Genomic DNA, 27,919 nt, shown 5'->3' with positions numbered 1-27,919 from the left:
ATAATTCTCAGAGTTAGTTTGACAAACTTTGTGCTCTGATCCAATAGCTGCCATGTTTTCAGACTGATTATTTGGGATATTTGTATGATTTCAGTTAGAGTATGAGTGCCATTCCAGTGTCGAATGTGTGACAATTTTTCATGAATAAATGAAAACAATGACAAGTTTTTGAGTCCCTCTCTGTGAATTATGTTACTGCATCCAGACATTTTACAGGAAGAACATATGGTGAAATCAATCCAGACTTACTCACATTGCCAATGGTTCTTATTCGCATCAGAGCCATAAGTAAAAACAAGCATTGGCATAGCCAATAGTTCTCGCCTCTGGGACCTTATAAGTATTTAGTAATGCAGCACAATATCCTTGGTGCAACAACATCAACTGTTGCATGGCTAAACACTTATAAGGTCCAAAAGGCGAGAGCCATATTGGCAATGCAAATGCTGGTTTTATAGCAGCTTTTGATCCGTTTGCGCTAGAAACAATGTTTTTGTTGTTGAAATTAGCAAATTATGCAACATGCCAGATTATTTGACAAAAGTGATAGATTCACAAGAATGTGGAAAACACTACAGACGTACATAATTGCAGTGGCCTTGCCCATAATTCAGGTTATTTGCAGGATTTACTGTGCTCTTACACCAGACAATTCAGATACACTGAATTATCTGATCCCTATTTGATTTCACAGATATATTTATCATTTTTATTAATATCATTGTGATGTCTCCAGTTTTCAACGTATTGCATGAAAATGTTACATTCTACAAGAAGTGTAACTTAAGTTCTGGAAAGCTTGCTGAAACACTAGTTTCAGTAGTTAGCAATTACTTAGAATTATCAGCGTAAAATCAAGCTAGACAGATGATGTGACAATCCTAATATTGATGACTAATAAACAGTACTGAAATATTGTGAATTAATGTATTTATAGTTTAACAGAAGAGAACAAAATGACACGTGGGTAAGACTTAACACTGAAAATGGATTTACCCTAAACGTAACACACTTCTAGAGACAAGAACTAGAATCTAAGTTTAACACGATTAAAATGTTATGTTTTTTTCCTCTTGTTTTAGGGACAAGATAAAAAAAGTGATCAACCACCAGAGGCAAAGAAACCCAAAATCAAAGTTAAGAACATTGAATTGCCTGTTGAAGCAAGTCTAGTCTGGCAATTGGAGCAAGATCTTCTGAACATGTACATTGAAAATGAGGTAATTTAATTTGATGGAAATGTATTTATGCATGCTTTACAAATCAGATCAAGTGACTTTTTCTTTACACGTCCATATGAGACAATTCTTCGTGGATGTCTTTTTTTTTGTTTACCCACTGAGCTCTAAAAAAAGTTTTACAAATTGAGATCCTCAAAGACACAGTATCGCTTTTGTGCAGAATGCTAGCACCAGAATGGTTCCTGCGGCTCCCTTCTTTACTCCTTGTAAACATTCCCTTCAGTGTGAACTGTGCATCTCAACTGTCTTTTTTCCTGCTTTAAATCTTCATAGCTGATGATATTCATCAGCATGTCATTGTCTGGGAAAGCTTGGTACAAAATAAACTAGCCGTCTGCATCTGAAAATCATTTGTCTTACTTTAATTTCAACCAAGGAGCTGATGGTCTCATACTCAGGACAAAACAGCTATCTTCATATCCTTGAACCCTTATCAAGTGAACGGTTCCTTAGGGAAACATAAGCAAAAGAGTAAAGAAAAATGGCGGGGGAGAGTGCGAGGTACAAGTTGGCTGAAACAAAGCGAAATTAATTCTCCAAAAGGAGATTGCATTGATAGGTCTTTTATGAGCCAATTAAATTAACTCTTCAGTAAAATAACATTAAACATTTATGTCAGATATAAAAAGATGGTGTACGAGCATCTTTTCCGATGGATGCATGTACTGCAAAACACTTGTGTATTAAAATTCTTACAGGTGCACCTGGATCTGGAAAAGCGGAAGCAGCTCTACAGCACTGGTAGATGGAGCTGCATCTTCAACTTGATTCTAGCAAAGTTACAGCTGTGAGGAGCACTATAGTCATTAGGGTGTCCTTCTTTTATGTCTTCCACAGCCCTTTCTTAGGGTCTGGTTTAGAATGTTGCTGTCTAGAAGATAGAGACAGCATTGTTCACTTTCTGACTCTAGGTGGGATCCCAGGTTAAAACCAACATTTTGACAGAAATCTTTCAAACGTTGTCATAGCCGTTGTTGCCTTTTGATATGACATTGTTGGAGTTGGTAGGGTCAGTGTTAAATTCATGTTACTTTCATATCATTTCCACCTTGCAAGCTTTTTTTAACAGAATTGGTGCATAAATAAAAGTCATCTTCAGAGAGTCTGTCTGTGCACTCTGGTCATCTTGCCCTTTGTCCTTGTTGAGTTGGTACTCCTGCGCTCTCTGAGAGATGGCTCTCTATTCCTCTTTTGCCAGCTCATGTGAGAGTTCAGTTAACTCAACTGTTTAATACTGCTTTTATTGTTGCTAGACAACTCCTTAGGTCCGGTCCAAACACTCTCCACTTGGTGGCCAGATCTTTGCGTTGGCTGGACTCCTTCTTTACGGTGCTTAGGCTTCTGTGCTGGTTGAGACATCTGACTCTCACAACTTTTATGAGCAGACATCGCTGGCTACAGATGTTGCTGCCAGTGGTGTGCTGATGCATGATCCAAGGGCCTCCCATCTAGGATGGGCATACCCTTTTTTCGCGAAATGAAAGACCTGAACATTTTACAGGACTCTGACCTGCACTTTTCACGTTCACTCATGCTCTGATATCCAGTTGCTCCTGTCTGCCTGCAGCTATGAAGGGTGTATCACTTTCAAAGGGTACCATACCCAGAAGCAATGTTAATCTTCATTGACTCTGGCTTTCCCTGCTAGGCCATTCTGAATGCATCCTTGGAGTGTTAAAAATTGTGCTTTTTGAATATGTGTTGTCAGGTGAGCGTTCAGGTTAGCATGGTGGGATAACTCCACTGTGCGGCCCCTGCTTATTGCTCTTTCTTTTTGCCACAGATCAGTGTTGTACAGGTAACATGCAGGACATGCAATAAAATGTTGTTCATTTACAAGGGTCGTTTTTAGGTCTCGGCCTGCGTAGGCTGCGCTTGCACAGTCTCGCTGGGCGAGAAATTATGTCTTAGAGTAGGGAGGTAAACGAGACAGCTCTTCTCCATTGGCTGGCTTCCTAAACGGCGGCCAGCCATTGGAGAAGAGCTCTGCCTGTCACTCTAAGCCCATCCGTTTCGGATTGAGGGGCGTGATTTTTGCTGTCCTTTTTATCCACGTCATCCGTCACTCAACAAAAAACACGCCCCCCAGTCTGAAATGGACGGGGCTTACAGACTCCTGCTGCCCGTCTGCCCGATGTTTGTTTTTATTTTAATATACCGCAAACGCGGCCCGAAAGGCATTGATGCGCTCTCCAGGGGAGAGGGCAGTTCGTCCGCAACGTCCACCATGCGGGGAGCGCTCTCCAGCTTGCCTTGCTTTTCCGCCAGGCGGGCCTGTGCGTGCCCCAGCTCTCCCCCACCGTCAGCATGAATGTGTCCTTTTTTTAAAAATTTATTTGAGAGTTCATACCAGTAAATACATATTCGTAAATGCAAACATAAATACAAAAATAAATACGTAGAATTATACGATCAAGTAAAAGGACAGAGAGAATAATAAACAATGTATGGTAAATAGTAAACAATAAGCCATAGACAGGTTAGATAGCTACAATGCCAATAAATCATTCATTTGTAGTTTTGCTGTCTTCCAAATAGCTACTGGGGCCCAAAGTCGCTTACCCATATCCCTTACCTTAGCTCCCTTTAAATCATATAGTGCTTCCTCAATGTTATGTATACCCAGCATTCTGCACATCCACATTTGGAATGTAGGAGCTTCTGTATCCTTCCAGGCTGCACTAATTAAGATCCTAAGGACTGCTACAGAAATGAAAACTAAAGCTTCAGCCTCAGTACGCATATTTAATTTCACATCACATCCAATTATTATCAGTGTAGGGGATAGATTGATTTTAACGTCGAGTAACCCTTCTAAAAACCGCACTATTTCAATTTTAATACTTTTTAGTTTTTCACACCCATGGAACATATGTATAAGATCAGCTGGACCATTTCCACATCTGGGGCAATTGCTATCTGCCGCTTTCCCCCAAGAGAATAATTTATCAGGAGTATAGTATAGATTGAATAGCGTTTTATAGTGTTGGGCCCTGAGATTCAAAGAGCGCAGAAACCTCTTATCCATAGCTAATGCCTTGTCGAGGTCTACTTCGGGATCCCCCAATTTTTTGGACCAGGCGGTTTCCATTTTTCCCATATCATCCATCGATGCATCATTGAATATTTTATATATGTCCTTAATTCTATGGCCCCCCGACTTCAGGTACTCAATTAATTCAAATCTCCCCAGCAGAGTGATACGTGGCCTAATTGATTTAATCCTATTAACAATCTGTAGGTATTTAAAGTCTTGATAACCTTGTAGGGAATAGTGTTGCGTAAGTTCTTCAAGTGTTCTACAGTGATCTCTAATAATTATTTGTCCCAGCTCCACAATGCCCTGACTCTCCCAATGGCGCCACGCACCATCCCTGCTAAGGTTTGGAAAGAGTGTTGAGTTCCAAAGCGGTGTTCTCTGATGGATAGTGGGTATATCTAGGATTTTTGTAAACATTTTTCCATATATACCATACGTCTTCAAGCGTTTTAAATCCAATTTCCTTGTAGTAACTCCTCTTAGTTCTCCTTAATAGGAGCCCTACAGCTTCACTCCCCACCAATAGCTGAAAAATTGATGGTATCACCGCCTGCCTACAGGTTGGGCCCCCCGAATGAAGTAGGATACCCATGTCTATGAGGTGGCATGCGCGATGATAGCTCTTGATATCTGGCAATCCCAACCCTCCTCTATCTTGTGGTAATGACATATATCTATTTGATCGCCTTATTTTACCATATTGCCACAAAAATTTCATGAATATAGCCTCAATCTTTTTTATAATCTTCTCGTCGATTTTAAATGGGATTGACCTTAATTTATAAAGCACCTTGGGAAACATTGTCATTTTTATGACGTTGGCCCTTCCAATCAATGATAGCTGTAATGAATCCATTCTTTTTAGTTCTGTTTCCATCGAATGGATAAGTGGTGTATAGTTATCTTCTATTATTCTTCCTGGTTCTGCATTTATTGTTATCCCCAAGTAGACTACAGATTCTAAGTAACTACCATCCAACTTAACTATTTTTTTAGAGCATAATATTTGAGTTTTGTCCACATTTAATCGGTAACCCGACACTTCTCCAAACTGACCGGTTATTTTAACTACCTCCCTCATAGCTAGCCCTGGGTCTTTTGTGATGACTGCTAAGTCATCGGCATATGCGAGAAGTTTGGTCTTAAAACCATTTGATATTACTAGTTTAATAACCGCACTGTTCATTAATTGTGTGATTAAAGGGTCTATGTAGAGCGCGAACAGGATTGGAGAGCATGGGCAACCCTGTCTCGTACCCCTTGTTATGTTAATCCTATCTGATCTTTCCCCCATTGATTGGATTCTTGCCGTAGGTGATGAATACATAGCCTGTATGGCTTGACAGAATCTAGGACCAAATCCCCTTGCCTCCAGAACCTTCCATAGAAAACTCCATCTGACTCGGTCAAATGCCTTCTCCGCGTCGAGGAGGATCATTGCAACCCCCTCCTCCCTAGCAGCACCGATGTCAAATATGGTGATAGCTCTCCTAATATGATCTGTGGTGCCCCTTCCTGGGATAAACCCATGCTGCCAGGGGGAAACCAAGGACTCTGGTCATCTTGCCCTTTGTCCTTGTTGAGTTGGTACTCCTGCGCTCTCTGAGAGATGGCTCTCTATTCCTCTTTTGCCAGCTCATGTGAGAGTTCAGTTAACTCAACTGTTTAATACTGCTTTTATTGTTGCTAGACAACTCCTTAGGTCCGGTCCAAACACTCTCCACTTGGTGGCCAGATCTTTGCGTTGGCTGGACTCCTTCTTTACGGTGCTTAGGCTTCTGTGCTGGTTGAGACATCTGACTCTCACAACTTTTATGAGCAGACATCGCTGGCTACAGATGATGCTGCCAGTGGTGTGCTGATGCATGATCCAAGGGCCTACCATCTAGGATGGGCATACCATTTTTTTCGCGAAATGAAAGACCTGAACATTTTACAGGACTCTGACCTGCACTTTTCACGTTCACTCATGCTCTGATATCCAGTTGCTCCTGTCTGCCTGCAGCTATGAAGGGTGTATCACTTTCAAAGGGTACCATACCCAGAAGCAATGTTAATCTTCATTGACTCTGGCTTTCCCTGCTAGGCCATTCTGAATGCATCCTTGGAGTGTTAAAAATTGTGCTTTTTGAATATGTGTTGTCAGGTGAGCGTTCAGGTTAGCATGGTGGGATAACTCCACTGTGCGGCCCCTGCTTATTGCTCTTTCTTTTTGCCACAGATCAGTGTTGAACAGGTAACATGCAGGACATGCAATAAAATGTTGTTCATATACAAGGGTCGTTTTTAGGTCTCGGCCTGCGTAGGCTGCGCTTGCACAGTCTCGCTGGGCGAGAAATTATGTCTTAGAGTAGGGAGGTAAACGAGACAGCTCTTCTCCATTGGCTGGCTTCCTAAACGGCGGCCAGCCATTGGAGAAGAGCTCTGCCTGTCACTCTAAGCCCATCCGTTTCGGATTGAGGGGCGTGATTTTTGCTGTCCTTTTTATCCACGTCATCCGTCACTCAACAAAACACACGCCCCCCAGTCTGAAATGGACGGGGCTTACAGACTCCTGCTGCCCGTCTGCCCGATGTTTGTTTTTATTTTAATATACCGCAAACGCGGCCCGAAAGGCATTGACGCGCTCTCCAGGGGAGAGGGCAGTTCGTCCGCAACGTCCACCATGCGGGGAGCGCTCTCCAGCTTGCCTTGCGTTTCCGCCAGGCGGGCCTGCGCGTGCCCCAGCTCTCCCCCACCGTCAGCATGAATGTGTCCTTGTGTAGCGTAAATGGTGCTCATTCCTGTAAAGCGCTCCAATACCTTCGGGTCGAGTTCGCGCTATATAAATGTACACAAAGAAAATTCTCCACTGACCTATATTTTTAAGACCAGTGCATATCATTATCCTCGATCTCACCTTGTAAACCCCACCCTATGCAAAGCTCATTCCCCGCCGCCACCCGTGCCGGAATGGCAGTAGGAACCATCTCAACCCGGAACCTTTCTTTCGCGCTCTCACGGGCAGCGTGCAGGCCGGACGCTGAACAGCAAGACCGTGTTAGAGAGCAGAGTAGAACACAGTATGGCAGCTGCAGGACTGAGCCGGGGAGGACAGGTGAGGGCGCGAAAGAGAAGGGGTCAGATGAAAGTCCCAGAAAAGAGAAGGAAGCAGTTAAAGAAGATCGGGCTAGATAAGGAGGATATGAGAGTCGGGGGGGGGAAGGACTGATGAAAAAGCCAGTCTAGTTCTAGAGGGAACGTAAGCAATTGAAAGTGGTGAATGGCGTTGGGGGGGGGGGGGAAGATACCGAGGGATTAGAAGAGAAGAGTACAGACAAGAGCTAGTTGGAGGGAGTTGGGCTGGTCCCGGGCTTACGGGATAATGTTTAGGGGTTGTGTATCCAGTCCGTCTTTCATTGTGTTTTACGTGGGTTTACTTTTCCCATTGCAAATGCCGGAATGCAACTAGGAAAAGTAACAACTGGATGAGGTACTCCAGCTGGCCGCGAGACAACTTGAGATCTGTGCGAGGGGATAGTCCCAGCCGGAGGGCAGTGCGCCAGGCAGAGCAGCGGCCCTCTTAAGAGTGGTCTGATGGGGGTGCTGGGGCATACGAACGGAGCGTGGGGTGAGTGAGAGGACGGAGGGCTGAGGTAGAGTACAGCACTTTGGCGATGATAGCAGTGTTGCTGCCTCACTCCAAGTCGTCGTCATTTAACCATGTTTCCGGTTAGGCCCGTTCATTTGACAACTTGATGCCTTCTGAGAGTTGTAGTCTTGGTTTGTTTTAAATGACCCAACTGAATGAAGGCACCAGGGAACAATACTCGTAATACAAAAGCCAAGGACAGGAAATAGTATACTGATGACATATAGAGAGAGAGAGGGCAACCATACAGCCAAGAACAGGAGAAACAGATGAACTGTGTAGAGGGGTGATGAGCAGGGGGCTGGAGGGGGATGCAAGTGCGAGCTTGGCGTGTATTTGGGAGGAGGCGAGGGAAGATGAGTAGGGGCCAGAGAAAGCACAGTGTTGTACACACTGTGTGCGAGCGGTGTGAAATAAACCCATACTAGGATATTTTTACAGGAGGCATCTGCATTTAATTTGCTGAAATCAGTAACCACACCTCAGACCTTCCCAGCCAGGATCGGACCCGATAGAAAAACCTGCATCACAGGTCAATCAATGTGTATCATGTTCTGTCTTCACGTCAGTGCATACCTACACTTCCAATATCACTCTTGCTCCATGGGAATACGCCCTCTCTGCAGAGGTACACTCAATCTCGCCTCAAATACCCGTTTTTTGCTTGCCTCTGTTCCCTGCTTGTCATAGTTTTTTGCTTGCCTCTGTTCCCTGCTTGTCATCGTTTTTTGCTTGCCTCTGTTCTCTGGGGCGTTACTGGGCAGAGAGTTCTCTGTGTGTGTGGCTCTGTGTGTGTGTGTGTGTGTGTGTGTGGCTCTGTGTGTGTGTGTGTGTGTGTGTTGGGCTGTGTGTGTGTTGGGCTCTGTGTGTGTGTTGGGCTGTGTGTGGGGGGGGGGGCTGTGAGTGTGTGTGTTGGGCTGTGTGTGTGTGTTGGGCTCTGTGTGTGTGTTGGGCTGTGTGTGTGTGTGTGTTGGACTGTGTGTGTGTGTGTTGGACTGTGTGTGTATTGGGGTGTGTGTGTGTGTGTGTGTTGGGCTCTGTGTGTGTGTGTTGGGCTGTATGTGTGTGTTGGGCTCTGTGTGTGTGTGTGTGTGTGTTGGGCTCTGTGTGTGTGTGTGTGTGTGTTGGGCTCTGTGTGTGTGTGTGTGTGTGTGTGTGTGTTGGGCTGTGTGTGTGTGTTGGGCTGTGTGTGTTGGGCTCTGTGTGTGTGTGTGTTGGGCTCTGTGTGTGTGTGTGTTGGTCTCTGTGTGTGTTGGTCTCTGTGTGTGTGTTGGGCTCTGTGTGTGTGTGTGTGGCTCTGTGTGTGTGTGTGGCTCTGTGTGTGGGGCTCTGTGTGTGTGTGTGTGTGTGTGTTGGGCTCTGTGTGTGTGTGTGTGTGTATGTGTGTGTGTGTGTGCGTGTGTGTGTGTGTGTGTGTGTAGCTCTGTGTGTGTGTTGGGCTTTGTGTGTGTGTTGGGCTGTGTGTGTGTGTTGAGCTGTGTGTGTGTGTGTGTGTGTGTGTTGGGCTCTGTGTGTGTGTTGGGCTCTGTGTGTGTGTTGGGCTCTGTGTGTGTGTTGGACTCTGTGTGTGTCTCTGTGTGTGTGTTTGGCTCAGTGTGTGTGTGTGTTGGGCTCTGTGTGTGTGTGTGTGTTGGGCTCTGTGTGTGTGTGTGTTGAGCTGTGTGCGTGTGCTGGGCTCTGTGTGTGTGTTGGGCTCTGTGTCTGTGTGTGTGTCTGTGTGTGTGTGTGGCTGTGTGTGTGTGTGTTGAGCTCTGTGTGTGTGTTGGGCTCTGTGTGTGTGTGTTGGACTCTGTGTGTGTGTTGGGCTCTGTGTCTGCGTGTGTTGAGCTGTGTGTGTGTTGGACTGTGTGTGTGTGTGTGTTGAACTATGTGTGTGTGTGTGTTGAGCTGTGTGTGTGTGTTGGTCTCTGTGTGTGTGTGTGTTGGGCTGTGTGTGTGTGTGTGTGTGTGTGTGTGTGTGTGGCTCTGTGTGTGTGTGGGTGCAAATGCAATAGGTCTCGCATTTGCGAGAGATTAAGCTATTGGCATTGTAAATCACAATGCCATTTATTTATATGTTTTAAAAACATAATAATGTCACGAGCAATGCCAATAGCTCTAACTTTAACAAAGACGAGACCATTGCATTGTAAATGCTTGTTCTTTTAGGATGCTCTCTTGTGGCTCTCTGCACAGGGCTTTCTCTCTGAGGTTTGAGCATGTTCGTTCTTGTGGTTGCACTCTTCCTAGCTGTTTATTCCCCCCCCCTTATAATGTACAGTATTTCAGTAACACTGTGGTTGCTAACTATCTTTTTGGATGCTACTGATTTTTGAGTATGGAGTCACTATACAGCGGAGAACTGTTGCGATTTTATCAAATGCCCTTGTCCACGGTTTTAATCTGGAAGGCTTACTGGTGGGACTTTGTTTCTCTTCAGGAATGGGTGTTTGGACTAGTGATTTGATTAGTTCTTTCTAAGCGTATGTGTTGTTGTCTTCCGTGGAGAGAGGGCAACAGTCTCTTGGTTCACATTTGTCTTCCTTTTTTTCCAAAGTACTGCTCTTAGATTTACCTACTCCTTTGGAGGAGCTGTGTTTTCGGTATTGTAGTCCCTCCTTCTGCTCCTTAAAGTAGGAAGCTAGGCCTGATTGGTTGGCAGGGATGTAGAATTCCTATAGCCAGACGCCCAGGGCATATTGTTTGGGGTCAAAGGCAACAAATGTGTATTTTGTCCCTTGGACAAGTAGGCCCAACCCCCTACAGCACAAACCCTTTGGCTGCCAGTTTATAGTATCACATTATGGATTAGAGAAGGGCATTGTCTGCAATTAAGGTTATATTTGTGTACATGTGTTAATGCTGCTCAAATTTGTATTCATGGTTAATTAGTGCAAAGCCTTTATTATAAGAGTGAGCACTCCAAGTAAATGTTGAAAGCTCAGACTCCACTAACGACAGTGGTTCCAGTATAAAAATGTGTTCACATTTGAAAGGTTTAGCTAAATGAGTCTCTGTATAATGCTCCCAGAATGCTTTCTGATTAGATACAAATATCTGCAGAAGCTTGAAAGCAAGATTGATGATCCTTTGCTTTTTCAAAATAAAATTTTCACAAAAAAATGCAAGTAGGAAAAAACATTTTGCTAAACTACTGTAAAACTTTAGGTACCGTTTCTTTGCAGCAACATTTAGTAAAATGAGTAGATGTATGTTATTATTTCCCAAAAATATTCAAAATGGAAAATGATATATATATAAAAATAAACAAGCCTTGGCAAAGCCAGTAGGTCTGAAATTGGTGGTCGGCCTTTTGGTTTTGCCAAGATGTGTCTTGTTTTGACATAGTTTTTGTAAAATCTTATTGGTGTGGGAGCTGCCGGGCCCTCACCATTATAACAGGCATTGGCAAAAGCAAAACATGTTTTGGGTCTCAAAAAGCACACATTGCCACTGTAGTTCCTGGCACTGAACAAAACTAGTTTGTGTTCCGATATGCTCCTTGTGAAAAATCAGAATACGGTCACTCACAGTGAAGCCAGCCAATAGACGAGAGAGAGAGAGACCGAATTTTAATAAACAGAAAAGGTCATGGTTAACCCCAGACCTATTTAAGGGCCCAATTATTTTAAAAAGTCTCAAACGTCAGTATATGTCCTTGCATTAAGTGCAGATTTATGACTTTTGTGAATTCACAATAATTTTCAAGCGTAGGCCAAGAAATAATACTCCTAGAAAATATTTGTCAACTGCATTTAAGCATTAGCAAATATGCATGGGTTTATTTTGCTCACGGGAACATCTTTTGAGAGCGTGAAAGTTCACTTTCCCTCCAGCCACTTTTTCCCCAGGCCTGAAAGACGTTTTACAACTAGCATTTTGTCAGGAGTAAATTTACAACCTTTCTCAGAATGGGAAACAATTAGAAAAGTACTCGTGAAAACAATTAAAACATGCAAGTTAATATGTTTGCATAGACTCAAAAGTGCTTTCCAAACCTGGAACTATAACTTACCACTACCCTCAGCCCCAGTATGTAGATCTGCGGAAACCTGGCAAAGTAAGGGAATTGCTAATATTCAAACTCTACTATGGTATGAGCCCTGGCATAATCACAGAGGCTACATCAGAGATCTTATATAATGAGAGTGCTGCCATAATGTGTCGCTGCATTACATGGCACAAAAGGGACAAGTGGATTTTGTTACAGGACAAGTAGATTTATGAAGCAACCTTCCCCATGAACAAGTAGATATTTTATTAAATTCAACAACCCTGGTTGGTCATGTCTGCCTCACCTATAGTAAGAGCAGGGTTAAGAAGCTCTCCTCTTCTTGTCTTGTTTATGTGTGGAGTGCCTTCTTGTGAAAAAACTCAGTTGAGTCTTTGGTCACTCATTTGGTGTTAACTTTTAAGATGATGTTGAATATGTTGCATGTGAATTGGTAGTACTAGTGGGAAATTTGGGTTATGGCAGACTTTATGGCTACACAGTTTGGTCTTGATCGTGCCTGAAGTAGATTTACATTTTCGTATCTGTCACTTGCCAGACAACACTATTTTCTTTCCCTACTCTCTACATGTTACTGGCAGGTGCAGGCAATGGATTATCCCATTTGCATCTTTCTGTCCTTATAGTAGGCTTAGATCTTCAGGCCAGTATGCTTCACAAATCTGTATAGTATTTATGCAAGAGGTCGGAACCTGCAAGTTGGGGAACGATTCAAGCATTCAAATATATGAAAGATACCGATGTTGAAGAACTGGAGTTACAAGTAAGTAACTAATTTCTTACCCTCACAGGTAAAGCAGTCCTTCATTAGTTTCAGGCACTTTATCCATATTACAATGGATTCCTATAAAGTGTTTCTGACGCAAAGGATGAAAGATGCTGAAAATGTTCTGAGGATGCTTGCAATGAGGTGCAGTTGACAGGAATCTTCTTGCAGCAATTCCTTGGTCCACAAAAATAGTGAGGGGGTCCTGGTTGCAGGGTCAATGTCCCGCAAAGTCCCTTTACTGTCTGACGTAAGTCCAGTCTCCACTGGACTACCAGTCGCCTGTTGTCGCCCCCACAGGCCAATCATTTTTTGGTCATTAACTCGCATTTGGGGTTCCCTGCAACTTTCCAACATCACTCACAGGTTTAGCGAACTCTGGTGGAACTTTGTGCATTTGGTCTTGGTCCTTAGACCTACATGGCGGTGATGGTAGTGTCTTGAAGACTTTGGGCTACCAACTTGACCCAGCAGGCTTCTTCATCCATTGTATCCCTGTGCTGCAAACAGGAGAACTTGGCCCTTGGAGTTCTCTTGGCTTATCCCGGCTCTGGAGGCAACTTTTCCTTGAGCAGGACTTGAAAGGCACTGTCCCTCTCTTCGCTATCCACCAGATTCAGCAAGTGCAGTCTTTGTCTATGCAGCCTCTCTTTTCTGCTCCCTCTCTACGGCAGGGCAGTTTTACACCGGTCCTTCTGTTAAGTTGGTCAAAATCTGAGGTCTGGGTGCCAGGGGTGCCCTCTGTATGCACTGATAGTGCCCATAGGATGCAATTGGTAGCCAATGGATTACCAGGTTCCATCCCACATTTCTGTGGAATGTTGTATCTGGCTATCCCAGGATGCACCATTCTGCCCACTTCCACAATGGCCAGACCCCTTTTTCAGAGTTCAGACCTACCTAACCCACCCTCAGGGTGTGGCTACTTCAGGGCTACATGCCCTAGGCGAAACCACTTTGGCAACTGGTTTCCCCTCTCTGCCTCCTATACAATCCTGTCTACCTCAACAATTGGACAGCCCACCCCCCTGGTGTCACACATTTGTCCTTCAAAGGCGGCTCCACCTTTGAAGCCTGCCTTATGGGTCTAACACCCAAGTGGCTTCCTGCAGGAGGAAGGTGATACCTCCCTGGCCTGCAATCTCTCATTATTATCTTTCCTGTGACTCATTGGCACATCTCTCCAGGAGGGCAGAAATCTGTCTCATGGAGCAGGCTCCAGGAGGGCTTGGGAAGGCACAGGAGTTTTAAACCCAACAATCAATCAACAGGGGTTGATAAGCTCGCTACTCACCCGTGAGGGTCTCAAGGCGCTGAGGCGGGGGCGTTCGCAGGTCCATTAGCCGAAGAGCCATGTCTTGAAAGCCTTCTGGAGGTGTTCAGGGAGTGCGCAAGTCTGATGTCTACCGGGAGCTCGTTCCAGGTTTTGGCCGCAGTGTGAGAGAAGGATCTTCCTCCTGCTCTGGCTCTGTGGATGCGTGGGGTTTCGGCCAGTGCAAGGTTGGAAGATCGGAGGTTTCTTTTGGGTACGTGGAAGTTGATTCAGTCGTTGAGGTATTTGGGTCCAGTGTTGTGTAGGCATTTGTAGGCGTGGGTGAGGATTTTTAAGGTGACCCTTTCCTCCACGGTGAGCCAGTGGAGTCTTCACAGGTGTTGGCTGATGTGTTCATGCCAGGGGATGCCGAGGGCGAGTCTGGCAGTGGTGTTCTGTATCGTCTGGAGTTTTCGGAGTAGGGACCTGTTTATTCCGTCGTAGAGAGCGTTTCCATAGTCCAGTCTGCTGGGGATTAGTGTGTGGGTGACTGTCTTCCTAGATTCTGGGGGGATTCATTTGAATGTCTTGCGGAGGATGCGGAGGGTGTTGAAACAGCTGGAGGGGACAGCGTTGATCTTGATCAGTCGGTTCATGGTGAGGGATGAGTCAAGTACGTTTTTGGCCTGGTCCGAGGGGGTCAGTGGGCTTCCGAGGGCGGTTGGCCACCAGGTGTTGTACCATGCTGAGGGGGTGATACAGAGGACAAGTACTTCTGTCTTCTCGGCGTTGAGCTTAAGGAAGCTGTTGGTCATCCAGACTGCGACCTCCTGCATTCCTTTCTGGAAGTTGAGTTTGGTGAGGGAGAGGATGAACTGGGTGTCATCGGCGTAGGAGACGATGTTGAGGCCATGTTGTCGGACGATGACGGTGAGGGGGGCCATATAGATGTTGAAGAGGATCGGCCTCAGTGATGATCCCTGTGGGACTCCGCAGGTGATTTCAGTGGGATTGGAGAGGAAAGGCGGCATTCTGATTCTTTGGCTTCTTCCGGTGAGGAATGATCGGATCCAGTCTAGGGCTGTTCTTTGTATGCCAGCGTAGTGTAGTCTGGCGATTAGTGTGCTGTGGAAGACGGTGTCGAAGGCTGCTGATAGGTCGAGTAGGATGAGGGCAGTGGAGTGGCTTTGGTCCAGGAGGGTGCAGATGTCATCAGTGGCGGTGAGTAGGGCGGTTTCTGTGCTGTGGTTGCCTCAGAATCCGGATTGGGATGAGTTGAGGATGGCATTGTTTTCGATGAATCGTGTCAGTTCCCTGTTTACTGTTTTCTCTGCGACTTTGGCTTCAAAGGGGAGGAGCGAGATGGGCTGTTAGTTCTTGAGGTCGGTGGGGTCAGCTGTCTGCTTCTTGAGCAGGGGCCTGACTTCTGCGCGTTTCCAGTCGCCTGGGAGGGTGCCTGTTTCGAGGGTGGTGTTCATGGTGTGTTGTAGTTCGGGTGCCATGGCAGCTCTGTGGTAGATGTGAGGGGGGCAGGGGTCGGTGGGGGCCCCTGAGTGGATGCCTTTCATGGTTGAGGTGGTGTATTCAGCTGTGATTGACGTCCAGGTGGAGATGGTGGGCTGGCTGGTGGTTCTGGAGGGGAAGGCAGGCTGTGGTGTCAGGTTGAAGGTCGATGAAGTTGTTGTCGAGGTTTTTGATCTTGAGTTGGAAGTAGGTTCCAAGCTTGTCGCAGAGGTCTTGGGACAGGGTGATGTCTGTGGCTTCACTGTGGGGTTGGTGAATTCCTGGATGACAGTGAAGAGTTCCTTGGATTTGGCGAGGATTTTGGTGTGGATGAAAGTCCTCTTGATGTTTCTGATTTGGTTGTGGTAGTCAGTCATGGCATCCTTGTAGGCGGTGTGCTTTTCAGGTGTCTTGATGTTTCTCCAGTTCTTCTCTAGGCGTCTGCAGGTGCGTCTGGCTTCTTGGAGATCTGTGGTGAACCTGGCGGCTTTCCTTGGGCGCTGTTTGTCGGGGGTTGCGTAGCGGGTTAGCTCGTCCGCACATTTGGAGATCCAGGTGTGGAGTTCTCTGGCTACGATGTTGGCGTGTGAGGGCGGAGTTGAGTTGGTCGTCGGGGACTTTGCTCCAGTTCCTTCATGGTGGGCGTGGGGCTGGTTTGGGTGCCCTTGGTTTGTCGACGGTGAAGTGTACGCTGTAGTGGTCTGTCCATGGGGGTTGTGTTGTGTGGCTGAAGTGAACGCTTCTCCCTGCTGCGAAGATGGGGTCGAGGGTATGTCCTGCTCTGTGGGTCGGTGTAGAGATGAGTTGTTTGAGTCCGATGTTGGTGAGGTTGTCGCGAAGGGTGGTGGAGTTGGGCTCGCTGGCGTTATCGAGGTGGAAGTTCAGGCCTCCAACAAAAGCCAACTTTGCTGAAGCTGCCCACTGCAACAAGTTACATTAATTTCAACTTAATATGCATGTCATGCTTACTGTAATGAGTTTGATAGCTCTCGAATGGAATGAGAACAGTGCCACATAGCATCATGTGGGAACACTGCTGTGAAAACGTCCAAGTCCAATATTGCGACTGGAGAATGTTCTAAAGGTTAGGAATCTGCAATTAGATAGACATTTAATTTCGTAGTCCCAAACTTGTGTTTTGCCAGCTCTTTTGTGGAGCACAGCAGGTTGTGAATGCTAAAGCTATTTACAGCATAACAATTTAAAGTCAGTATCTTCTTAACTGTTCCTCAGGCAGCAATTCCTGCAAGAGACCACCCTCTGAAGGTTGCTTTTGCATACAATTGCTCCTCTGTTTCTGTATTTCTGTATTCCTGGTTCTGTTTCTCCATCATAAGAATCCTCATTGAAGACCTAAACACCCTACAAAAAGAACTGGCAGTTTCCAGTACAAAACATCTTCATGTGTATTGGAAGCCTCTGGAGCATTAAGAGAACCATGTGCTTTTTTAAACCCTTAATAATGTAAGCACATCATACTGTTTATTTTCCTGATTACCCAACCGTGAACAAGCACGGGCAAATTTAATAAAGTAGACACTTTGAAAACTTTAGACCAAAATGTTGGGCTAGTGGTATTGCGGTCACTTTAAGTGACAAATTCCAGTAAGGAGCTAGTCAGAGGGGCCAGGAAGGCCCTTAGAATCAGTTACTTTACAGGTGAAGCAGTCTTCAGGCAGTTACAGGCACTTTATCCCTTTTGAAATTGATTGTTATGTAAGTAGTCCTGATTCAAAGGATCAAGGATGCCGAAGATGTGATGCTCAAGGATGCTGTCAACGCGATGTGGTCGATAGGGTCTTCCTGTGGCTACTCCTCTGTCCACGAAGGGGCTGGTCACAGGGTCGACATCCCGCGAAGTCCTCTCGGTGTTTGTAGTCTACCAGACGCTCTGTATCAAGGTCAGTCAAATCCTTCCCTGGGTGATAACTTGGCTTCTAGGTGACCAAGCTGCATTCTTTTTTTTCAATTCAAATAGGTTTTTATTGGGTGTTTCAGTATTAAATAAAATAGTACAGACTTGAAAACATACATTATTACAGAAGAACAGTACAGTACAATAAAGCGAAAGGGGTAAAAAGCAATGTACAATAGGTTACATAATAATACATACTTCCTTAGGCGGTGTATCCGGACAATTTCAGGTAAATTATAGCACCAAAGATATGGAGATGGGACTCAGGATTTCAGGGTGAACCGAAGTAACAGGTTAGCTCCACACTGTTGGATTGTGGTGGCGTCAAGTGCATCGGGGGGGAGAGAATATCTAAGGTAGTTTATGGGTGGTAAAATAACTGTCAAGGGTAGACCACATCCTTCTCATAGGGGGGCGCCATGGTGATTGTTGGAGAGCTATGTTATCCGCTCCCCTGAGGTTAATTATCCAGATGAGCCAGGAAGCAAAGGTAGCTTTGCTAGAGTCCTTCCAATTACTGAGGACAATTTTAACAGCTGCAGTGAGCATGAGATCAAGTAGTGCCCTGTCATCGGCGTGGAGGGAGGGCTCTAGGGTGAAACCGAAGGCTAGGTATGGAAGTTCTCTGGACGGGGAAATGGGGAAAATTTTTCTGATGAAGTCGAATATCTTGTCCCAGAAGGGCGTAACACAGTCGCAATGTAAAATAATGTGTGCGAGGTCGCCCTCCGCCCGTTTACAATTCCAGCAGAAGGCGTCTTGGCTGATGTTATGGGCATAAAGACGCGCAGGAGTCCAGAAAGGTTTTGTGGAGGAACCAATATTTGGTCTGGGATAAAGTCGGGCTAATTTTGTGTCGTATGCAAGATTCCCAGGTATTGGCCCAGTCCGCTTCCGAAATCGGTCTAGATGACATTTCAGACCAAAACTGAGTGAGTGGTGTGGTGAGATTGGTATGTTGGGGGCGGAAAAGTTTGTAGAGATGGGACACTTGATGACCTAGTCTGTTTAATCTACTGAGGTACGATGGGAGGGAGGGTGGTGTTAGGAAGAGTTTCGCCTTCGAGAGTGCGGCTTTTATGTTTAGGAAGGCGTAGAACTCTAGAGGCGCAAGGCCATAAGTAGTTTGCAAGACTCTGAACGGGATAGAGTATGACCCCTCGAAAAATTGGTGCGGGAAGAAGATACCTTTCTTAACCCACTGAGGATTATGCAGGTGTTTGCCTTTATGCAGTATGTATCGATTGTTCCATAAAGACTTCCAACCCGAGCGGCAGATGCTATGATCTAGAAATGTGTCGATTTTAAGAAGAGCCGTTTTCGTGTTACAAAAGATCGATTTCGAGTGGGCTAATTCGTTTAAATTGAGTGAGAGGGCCACGGCAGGGGTGATTCCGCCTAGGATCGCTTGTTCGACTTCCAGCCAAACTGGGGTGTAGTTTACCGCGGGGGCTAGCCAGTGGGCACCTTGTCTCGCTAGGAAAGCGGTCTCATAGCGTTCAAAGTCTGGTAGGTTGACCCCTCCTAATGATTTGTCCAATCGTAATTTTTTAATGCTGATCCTCGCTTTTTTCCCTTTCCACAGGAAGTTGGCTATAGATTGGTCCAATTTATGGAAGAAATCTTGGGTGAGTGTTAGAGGAAGCATTGAAATAAGGTAGTTTACCAGGGGGGAGATCATCATTTTGATGGTCTCTATTCTTCCCCACCACGTGATGAAGCGAGGGGACCACCCATCTAGTTGGTTTTTTATTTTATTTAGGGTGGTCTTCTCATTTTGCAGAAGTGTTTCCATAAGGGAGTCCCCAAACTCTATCCCCAGGTACTTTATAAACCCTGATTGCCAGCAGAGCCCAGAGCTCCCCAACATGTCCTTAGTGGCTAGGATGTTTAGAGGTTTGACCTCCGATTTCTCCCGATTAAGTTTATACCCTGAATGGGTGGAGTATGATTTAATGGTTGACATCAAGGCGGTGATGGAAGGCTCCGGGAATTCAGTCACTATCAGGATATCATCCGTGTACGCGGCTAGTTTAACGCAAGTATCCCAAAAAGCTTACGCCCTTGATGATGTTGTTCTTTTTAATGTTGGCGATGAGAGGTTCCATTGACAGGAGGAAGTGTGATGGGGAGAGGGGGCAGCCCTGTCTGGTCCCCTGTTCCAGGCCAAATGGATCTGACAATGAGCCATTTATGGCAATGCGAGCGGATGGGGAGAAGTACAAAGCCATAACCATATCTATGAAGGTGTTACCTAAGTTGAAGGTGGACATACAATGTTTAAGGAAGAGCCAAGAGACTCTGTCGAACGCCTTCTCCGCATCTAATGTGATAGCTACGGAGGGGGCATCTAACGCCTTGGCCTTTTCTAAAACATGGCAGAGAAGCCTCGTGTTGTCGTTAGACATGCGATGCTGTAGTAACCCAACCTGTGATGTACTAATTAATTTAGGCAGGATCAAGTTCAGTCTGGACGCGAGAATTTTGGCGTAGATCTTGCAGTCCAGATTTATCAAATATATGGGTCTTTCATTTTTTGTTAGTAGCGGGTCCTTCCCCTCTTTGGGAATGATAATAATGGTGGCCTCACTCATTGATTTCGTTACTCCTTTTTTTGCGGCAAAGGACTGGAACACTTTTAGTAGGGTTGGACTTAATGCGGGCCCAAGTTCCTTATAGAAACCGGCAGAGAAGCCGTTGGGGCCTGGTGCTTTATTGCGTTTGAGGGTTTTAATGGAGTCCGAGACTTCTTGTAAGGTAAGCGGGGAATTCAGTTTCAGATTATCAGCGTTGTTGAGTTTTGGGAGGCCTAGGGAGCTCAGGTATTTAGAGCACGCTTGAGAGTCAAAGTCTAATTTATTCTTGTAAAGATCCTCGTAAAAGGACTTGAAGGTGTGTAGGATGTGGTTTTGTTTAGTTTGGAAAGTGTTGTTTTGAACTTTGATAGAGGCAATGTTGAATTGCCTATTTGTATGTTTTAGATAGGATGCTAATAGTTTCCCTGCTTTGTTACCTTCACACAGCCTCAAGGATTTAAATTTATTAACCCACACCCCCCACTCCCGCTCTTCTGCTCAGGATCGCGTTATATTCGTATTTCTTTTTAGTGCGGTCATTCAGAATCGAAGTATTAAGGAGGTCCGCCGCATATGATAATTCCAGGTTCTTAATGTCCTTTTCTAAAGTAACGAGCTCTAGATTTAGTGCCTTGTTAGTTTGCGCCCGAATACCAATAATCACCCCTCTTATAGTGGCTTTAAGTGCGTCCCAGACATTCGCTATGTCCGAGCCCGGAATATCGTTTAAGTCAAGGTAGTCCTGTATGGCCGATTAAATTTTTTTCTTGTTTTCTGGTTCTGTGAAAATGTTGTCATTGAAGCGCCATCTCTTTGGGGGAAGAATAGATCTGGAGCCTACTAGTTTAGCTTGGATGCTAGAGTGATCTGATACGAGTTTGGGGGCAATGTTGGTTTCTTCAATAAGGTGAGTGAAGGGGCTATTGATGAGGATATAATCGATCCTGGAGTAGGAATTATGGGGAGTCGAGTAGAACGTGTAATCACGACTATCTGGGTGCTGTAGTCGCCATGAGTCTTGTAGGTCAAATTTGGAGCAGAGGCGTTTCAAACTGTTGTGTGAGCGTGTGGGGTGATAGGTACAATGAGACTGGCGGTCTATTACCGGGTCAAGAGGCAAGTTGAAGTCCCCCCCAACCACAAGTAGTTTATCTTGGGGTACTGTTTCGAGTATGGGGGAGAGGGAGTCCCAAAAGATCGGATCGTCTCCATTTGGGCCATAAATATTCAGGACGTGGATGTGATCATCGTTCTTTAGAAGGTGTGCCATGACTAACCTACCATCAGAATCCTGAGTATGTGATACTAAGGCGATATTGGATTTCTTTGCAATAAGTGTAATGACCCCTCTCTTTTTGTGTACAGCTGAGGAACATACGGTATGTGAAATCCAGTGTTGATTGATAAAGTCAGCGTCTTCGTTGGACAATTTGGTTTGCTGGAGAAGGAAAATGTCACCCTCGGTTTTGGCTAGATATTCTAGGACCTTCCTCCGTTTAACCGGGTGGTTGAGCCCTTCGACGTTTAGGGAGACAATGTTAAGCTGCATTCTGACAACTCTCTCGGTCTCAGGGAACTTGGGTGCAACTTTGAGAGTTGGGTCCTGGTCTCTAGTTCTGCACACTGGTGGTTGGCTGCAGTTTGAAGATTTTGGGCTACCAACCTCCCTAGCAATCTCCTCTCTGTGGTGTCCCTGTGCTGTGCTATGAACAGGTGGTCACCAAACTCACCCTTGGAGTTTCTTGTCTTTGGTTGGACTCTGGAGACCACTTCTCCTAGAGCAGGATACAGAGGCACAGTTCTCCTTGGCTGGCCCCCAGGGAAGCAGGTGCGATTCACGCCAGTGCAACAGGGCACAGTGCAACAGGACAGTTCTTCGGTCCTTCTTCCAGTCCAGGTGGAAAACCCTGGCTGATGTGGGAATAAGTCATGCGCTCCTTACCTTGCTGGTGCGCCTCCATGAAAACAATTTTGCAAAAATAAGGTGGGACAAACAGGGGGAAGTGACGGCCCCTTTCCCAGTGGAACGAGGGGTGAGGCAAGGGTGTGTCCTGGCCCCAACGCTTTTTTCAATCTATATAAATGGAATTGTGGAGCATTTAAATAAATCCCCAAATGACGCTCCAATCGTAGCAGGTGTACACGTCCCCGTACTAATGTTCGCGGACGATACGCTTTTACTATCACGTACGCCTAGTGGATTGCAGAAAGCGGTTGACGCTTTTGGGGACTTTTGCGATAGTCGTGGTCTGGAACTAAACACCAGCAAAACAAAATTTATGTGCCTGAGTGCCCAATCAGCTTTCAAGGGGGTGATAAAATACAGGGGCGAACCACTGGAAAAAGTAGACGCCTTTGCCTATCTAGGAATTATCCTACAACATGACATGAAATGGAAATCACACATTAATATGGCATCTCTAAAATTTAGTCAGCTAGCAGGTGCAGTTACCATCAAACATAACACATCTCTGACACGACCTATAAATTGTGCACTCGAAGTTTATAGTATGAAAGTACTGAGTGCATGCTTATATGGGTCTGAGCTCTGGGGTTTTTCAAATTTAGGAGATTTGGGGCGGGCGGAAAATAGATTTCTGCGAGGGCTTGTTAGGGCCCCACAAAGTACCCCCATAATCCCACTGAAGATGGACCTAGGTAGGAAAAATATTGAAGATATTGCCCGCCTACGTCCTCTGTTGTATTGGAGGCGTCTAATGGTAACCCCAGAGTTAAGTCATTATGCATCAGCCTTTTTTGATGTTGTGAATTTTGATCGTTTCCATTGCATTGCATGGTTAAAGGAACTTCGGGGTACATTGGTGAAGTTGGGCCTGGACCATCTGTGGGGTAATAAGGATGTTGCCTTATTTCCTTCGAAAAAGCAACTGAAGGATAGTTATTGGGAGTCAGTTTATGTAACACTGTATCGTAAAGGTTTGCAATCTACCCTGTCATCACGCTTTTTGGACACTAAATAACTTCCATTATATGAAAAATATTGGGATGTAATTGAACGTCCATTTGATAGGAAACTATATTTCCAATTTCGTGTGGGAACACTCCCAGTGAACGCTTTTAGACAACACTGGTCCCCATTGCAGGACGCTTACTGTGACCATTGTAAAAACCAAACAGAGGACATTGCGCACCTGCTTTTTTCTTGCCCCCTGTATGCCATTCCCCGGCGAAAGTGGCTAAAACCAGTTTGCAAAAATATGGGCACCCGTTGTTGTTCACAAGCCCTAAGAATTTTAATATCTGATTCCTCAACACCATTGGTAATAGGCGTAGCAAAATTCCTGGCCTGGGCGTGGGTAATTAGATCACGTACTTTAAAGCCTACTGGTTAATATGAATTACCAACTGCCTGTTTAAACTTGCTCATTTCTTTTTAACTTTTTCTAGTGAATTTTTAAAAATGTGTGTACACATTTTTTAGAATTATTAGCATTCGACTTTTGCTGTTTAATATGTTTTTAATGAATTATTCTTATGTTTAGTATTTATTGTATCATGGTTAGGAGGTTTGCTTTTATGACTAAAAGTCGAATAAAGCTTTGAAATTTGAATTTGAATTCCTTCTTCCAGTCCAGAAGTGATCTGATTTCTGGATGTCAGGGGTGCCCTATTTACGCTCGGAAAAAAGACCTCAAGGTAGGATGTGGTTGATAGCCAATATCCTGTGATGCGTGGCATCTGATATCCCAAGATGCACTATTCTGCCCACTCCTAAGATTTGCTGAACCCCTCTCTTGGCATCCAGAGCTCCTTAGCCCAACCTAGAGATGTGACTACCACAGGGGTTAAATGCCCCTGAAAACCCAGCTTGACAGCAGCTTTCCCCTCTACAACCCCGATACCTGCTAGTCAGCCTAAACTATGGGGCTGCCCCTCTCCCAAGTGTTCCCCATTTGCTCTTCCAAGGCAGCTTCAACTTTGAAGCTCGTCTTTTGGGCCAGCACTTGTTTGGCTTTCTGAAGGAGGGAGGTAACACCTCTCTTAAGTTTTAGTCCTGATTGTCTCCTTTCTGTGGAGTTGTTAGCATATCTCCTTAGAAGAGCAGAAAGCGGTCTCAGTTTCAAGCTCCATGTGCAGCCGTTAAGGGCAAAGTAAATTGAAGGCAAAAAAGTGGCAACTTTGTGAAAGTTATACACGGTATCTGGTTCCATTATTTCCTGCTTAGGAACCAAGTTGGACTTAATGCAATGAGATGTTTGAAACCTTAGAGTATCAACTTTGGTCATAACGTGCAGAGTTAGCACAGTTGAGGAGTCTGCGAGTAATCCTGCACTCGCCAATGGGGTGACCAAGTCTTTACACAGTAAAAGCATCAGTTGCACATTTTTACAGTCAGAACAGGAAAAATATATATTCTGCTGATAAACTGTGCTGCATTTTACCTTGGGTCCCTGTAGGCCTGCTATAGGGGTGACTTGCACATGTTTCAAGGGGACATTTGACTTTACCATGGCTTTAAACAGCAAAGTTAGGCTAACAGTTTGGAACTGCTCTTCCAGTCTGCAATGGCAGACTGGGAAGCTCATTTTACCTCTAGCACATCCAGGGTGTGGCACAACCAGTGATGCACAGCCCATGGGTGACACTAACTTACAGGCCCTGGGTACCATATACTAGGGGGTTCTCAAGTAAGCTAGCCTATCCAATTGTATTAGTGTAGCCAATGTAACATGCATGTTTGAAGGTCAAGGCACCGGCACTGACTTAAGGTTTGCAGGCCTCAGTGCATTCTCAGAGTCATAAAACAAACAATTTCAGGTGAAAAAGCCCTGGGTGACCATTTGGAAAAAGGAAACATTTTAACTCCCATAAAACGTTTTTTCCACAAGGACCCAAACAGTAGTAAATGTACTCCAGCACTACATGTGGCAAACTACTGGTTCTCTTCCAGGGGATACTCATCAATAGTCATAAACACTGAATAGTCCCGCCCACGTGCGGGACCCCGGAGCAATAGCCAATAATATGCATATATCTACATATATATATAAATACATAGGCATAAAATAACCATATATGTATAGATAATATGCATATATTTGACAGTGTGCACGCGAATGTTGAGGTCCTGAGGCGGAAGCCGGGACTGCTGTGCCAGTAATTAAAAGTGTAATTGTAATTGTGTACCTTGTATTTTAAACTCACCGATCGCTAACTTTGGGCAATTATTTCCTTTTCTTCTGGTTCCGCCCCACTAACCCTGCTCGCCCCTTCGCAGCCGATTGGCGCTGCCGGGGTCTAGAGCGTAAGACACCATCTTAGGTGAGGAGCAGGCGAGCGGCACAGCGCTCGGCCCCTCCCACCTCTGCTTACATAAAAACGCTATTTTTGGACGCGTGCACCGATTGACAGTGTGCACGCGAATGTTGAGGTCCTGAGGCGGAAGCCGGGACTGCTGTGCGAGTGAGCTAATGAACTGCTTATAAATTGCTTTTAGAAGAGTTACTTTTTAAAAGTGTAATTGTAATTGTGTACCTTGTATTTTAAACTCACCGATTGCTCACTCTGGGCAATTATTTCCTTTTCTTCTGGTTCCGCCCCACTAACCCTGCTCACCCCTTCGCAGCCGATTAGGCGCTGCCGAGGTTTAGAGCGTAAGACACCATCTTAGGTGAGGAGCAGGCGAGCGGCACAGCGCTCGGCCCCTCCCACCTCTGCTTACATAAAAACGCTATTCTTGGACGCGTGCACCGATTGACAGTGTGCACGCGAATGTTGAGGTCCTGAGGCGGAAGCCGGGACTGCTGTGCGAGTGAGCTAATGAACTGCTTATAAATTGCTTTTAGAAGAGTTACTTTTTAAAAGTGTAATTGTAATTGTGTACCTTGTATTTTAAACTCACCGATCGCTCACTCTGGGCAATTATTTCCTTTTCTTCTGGTTCCGCCCCACTAACCCTGCTCGCCCCTTCGCAGCCGATTAGGCGCTGCCGGGGTCTAGAGCGTAAGACACCATCTTAGGTGAGGAGCAAGCGAGCAGCACAGCGCTCGGCCCCTCCCACCCCTACGTCCACAAATGAACCCTCCACCTAGGAAGCGCAGCGGACGAGCGCAGCGGGCGCTTCGATGACGCGTCGAAGACGCGCCAAAGACAAGCCCGTCTGTGCCCGTCCGCGACCAGCCGGGACTAGGAGCAGATGACGCCGCCCGTCCCATCTACTATCCCAGGGCCGATCTGATGGTGAACAAAAACAGCGCCCAGGGTCTCCTATCGATGCATACACTGAGTCGGCTCTGCAAGTACGGCATTCTGAGCCGGGGTTGTCATCTGACTACCCCTGCAATCAACCAGGTACAGGCTGACCCACTTTCCCCCTCGCTTACCATCCTGTATCTTAACACCCGCTCCCTTGTAAAACACCAGTTGGATATTTTCCTTCTGTTGGATATGGAGAAACCGGACATTCTCCTAATTTCGGAAACGTGGCTAACCCCTAACTCTGCCCCCGATATAATAGCGGCCCTCCCACCTAACTACTATATTATCCATGCAGACCGCACCACGGGGAAAGGGGGGGGGGAGTGGCGGCAATTATCCGCTCAGAACTGGTAGTTACCACCTTGAACTGCCTCGTGCTAGAAAACACAGACAACCTAGTGCTAAAAATTGCCACCTCCCACACGACGATAGCATGCGTCCTCTTGTATAGACCCCCCAACTCAATGCCAACTTTCCCTATGTCCATGAGCGACCAAGTCGCTAACTTAGCACTCGATCACGCCAGGATTTTTCTAGTAGGTGACTTTAACTACTGGCACAAAGATCCCTTGGAGGGCCCCCAATCGGCCGAACTGACTGATCTCTTGTCCAACCTAAATTTTACTCAATTAGTGCTTTCCCCCACCCACTGTAAGGGTCATATCTTAGACCAGGTATGGTCTAACACCACCTGTGTAACAACACCGAGTATTCTGCCATGCCTCTGGTCAGATCACCTTATCCTTAAATTCAAACTATGTATCGTCCCCGCTAGAGCTGCTGCGCCAGTCGCTGGCGGGCTAGCTAGGAACTGGAACGCAATGAACAAAACTGCCTTTCTACAGACACTAGCTAATACCACCCCCCTCCCTCAGAGTGAGATCAATTCCTCAGTATCCACTCTCACTGGCTGGCTACAAGCGGCCAGCGATCTTCATGCCCCTTACAAAAAAATCAGACTGTCACGACGAGCTGATGCCAATAGATGGTTTTCCTCTGACTTGAAAACTAGGAAATTGGCTCTACGGCAGTTAGAACGCCAATGGCGCCGTCAATACGACCCTGAGCTAAAAACTATTTACACTAAGGCCAGGAAGGACTACATGAGTGCCATTTCCGCTGCAAAGGCGGCTTACTTTTCGTCCCGAATTCTAGAATCCTCAAACAGATCTAAGGATATCTTCTCTATCCTTAATGAATTGACGAACCTGGACAATGTCCGCCCTAAGATAACTCCCACCCAGTCCCTCTGCGACACACTCAACTCCTACTTTTGCGACAAAATAACAGAGATTAAAACCAGCATTCTTCAACCGGCGTTCCCACTCACTACTGGTATGACAATCAAATCAAGCCCTGGCACCCTCAGCAGGTTTTCGCCCATAACTCAGAACCAGTTCTTGGAACTACTGACAAGAGTAAAATCCGGCGCCCCCTCAGACTGCTGCCCTCCCCACGTCTTGAAAGAGTGTTTTTCCACCTATCCGGCCCCTGCCCTCACACTCCTGAATGACTCTTTGACCTCCGGTATAGTCCCCTCATCGTTTAAAGAAGCCACGGTCATACCGCTTCTGAAAAAACCCGGGGCTGACCCAGCTTGTAAGGCTAATTACCAGCCCATCTCCTTATTGCCCTATCTGGCTAAGATCCTGGAGGCCCATGTGGCCAAATGCCTCTCTAATTTCCTTGAGGATTCCTCCTGTTTCGATCCCCACCAGGCTGGTTTCCGGCCGGCACACTCCACAGAGGCAATAGTCACCATAGTCCTAGACACGCTGCAAGATT

At 45.8% G+C, this 27,919-nt stretch overlaps 1 protein-coding gene across 1 annotated transcript in view; it reads left to right on the top strand.

Moving 5' to 3' along the window:
• Positions 1–27,919, top strand: part of HSPH1 (heat shock protein family H (Hsp110) member 1) — a 735,818-nt gene that overhangs the window by 369,271 nt on the left and 338,628 nt on the right. The window contains exon 13 of the mRNA XM_078656001.1: positions 1,083–1,220. Coding sequence (XP_078512127.1) covers positions 1,083–1,220 — 138 coding nt within the window. The remainder of the gene's footprint in view (positions 1–1,082; positions 1,221–27,919) is intronic.

Source organism: Lissotriton helveticus, chromosome 8 (assembly GCF_964261635.1).
Source record: "Lissotriton helveticus chromosome 8, aLisHel1.1, whole genome shotgun sequence".
Classification (NCBI taxonomy): domain Eukaryota; kingdom Metazoa; phylum Chordata; class Amphibia; order Caudata; family Salamandridae; genus Lissotriton; species Lissotriton helveticus.
This window is presented reverse-complemented; position numbering and strand designations above follow the sequence as displayed.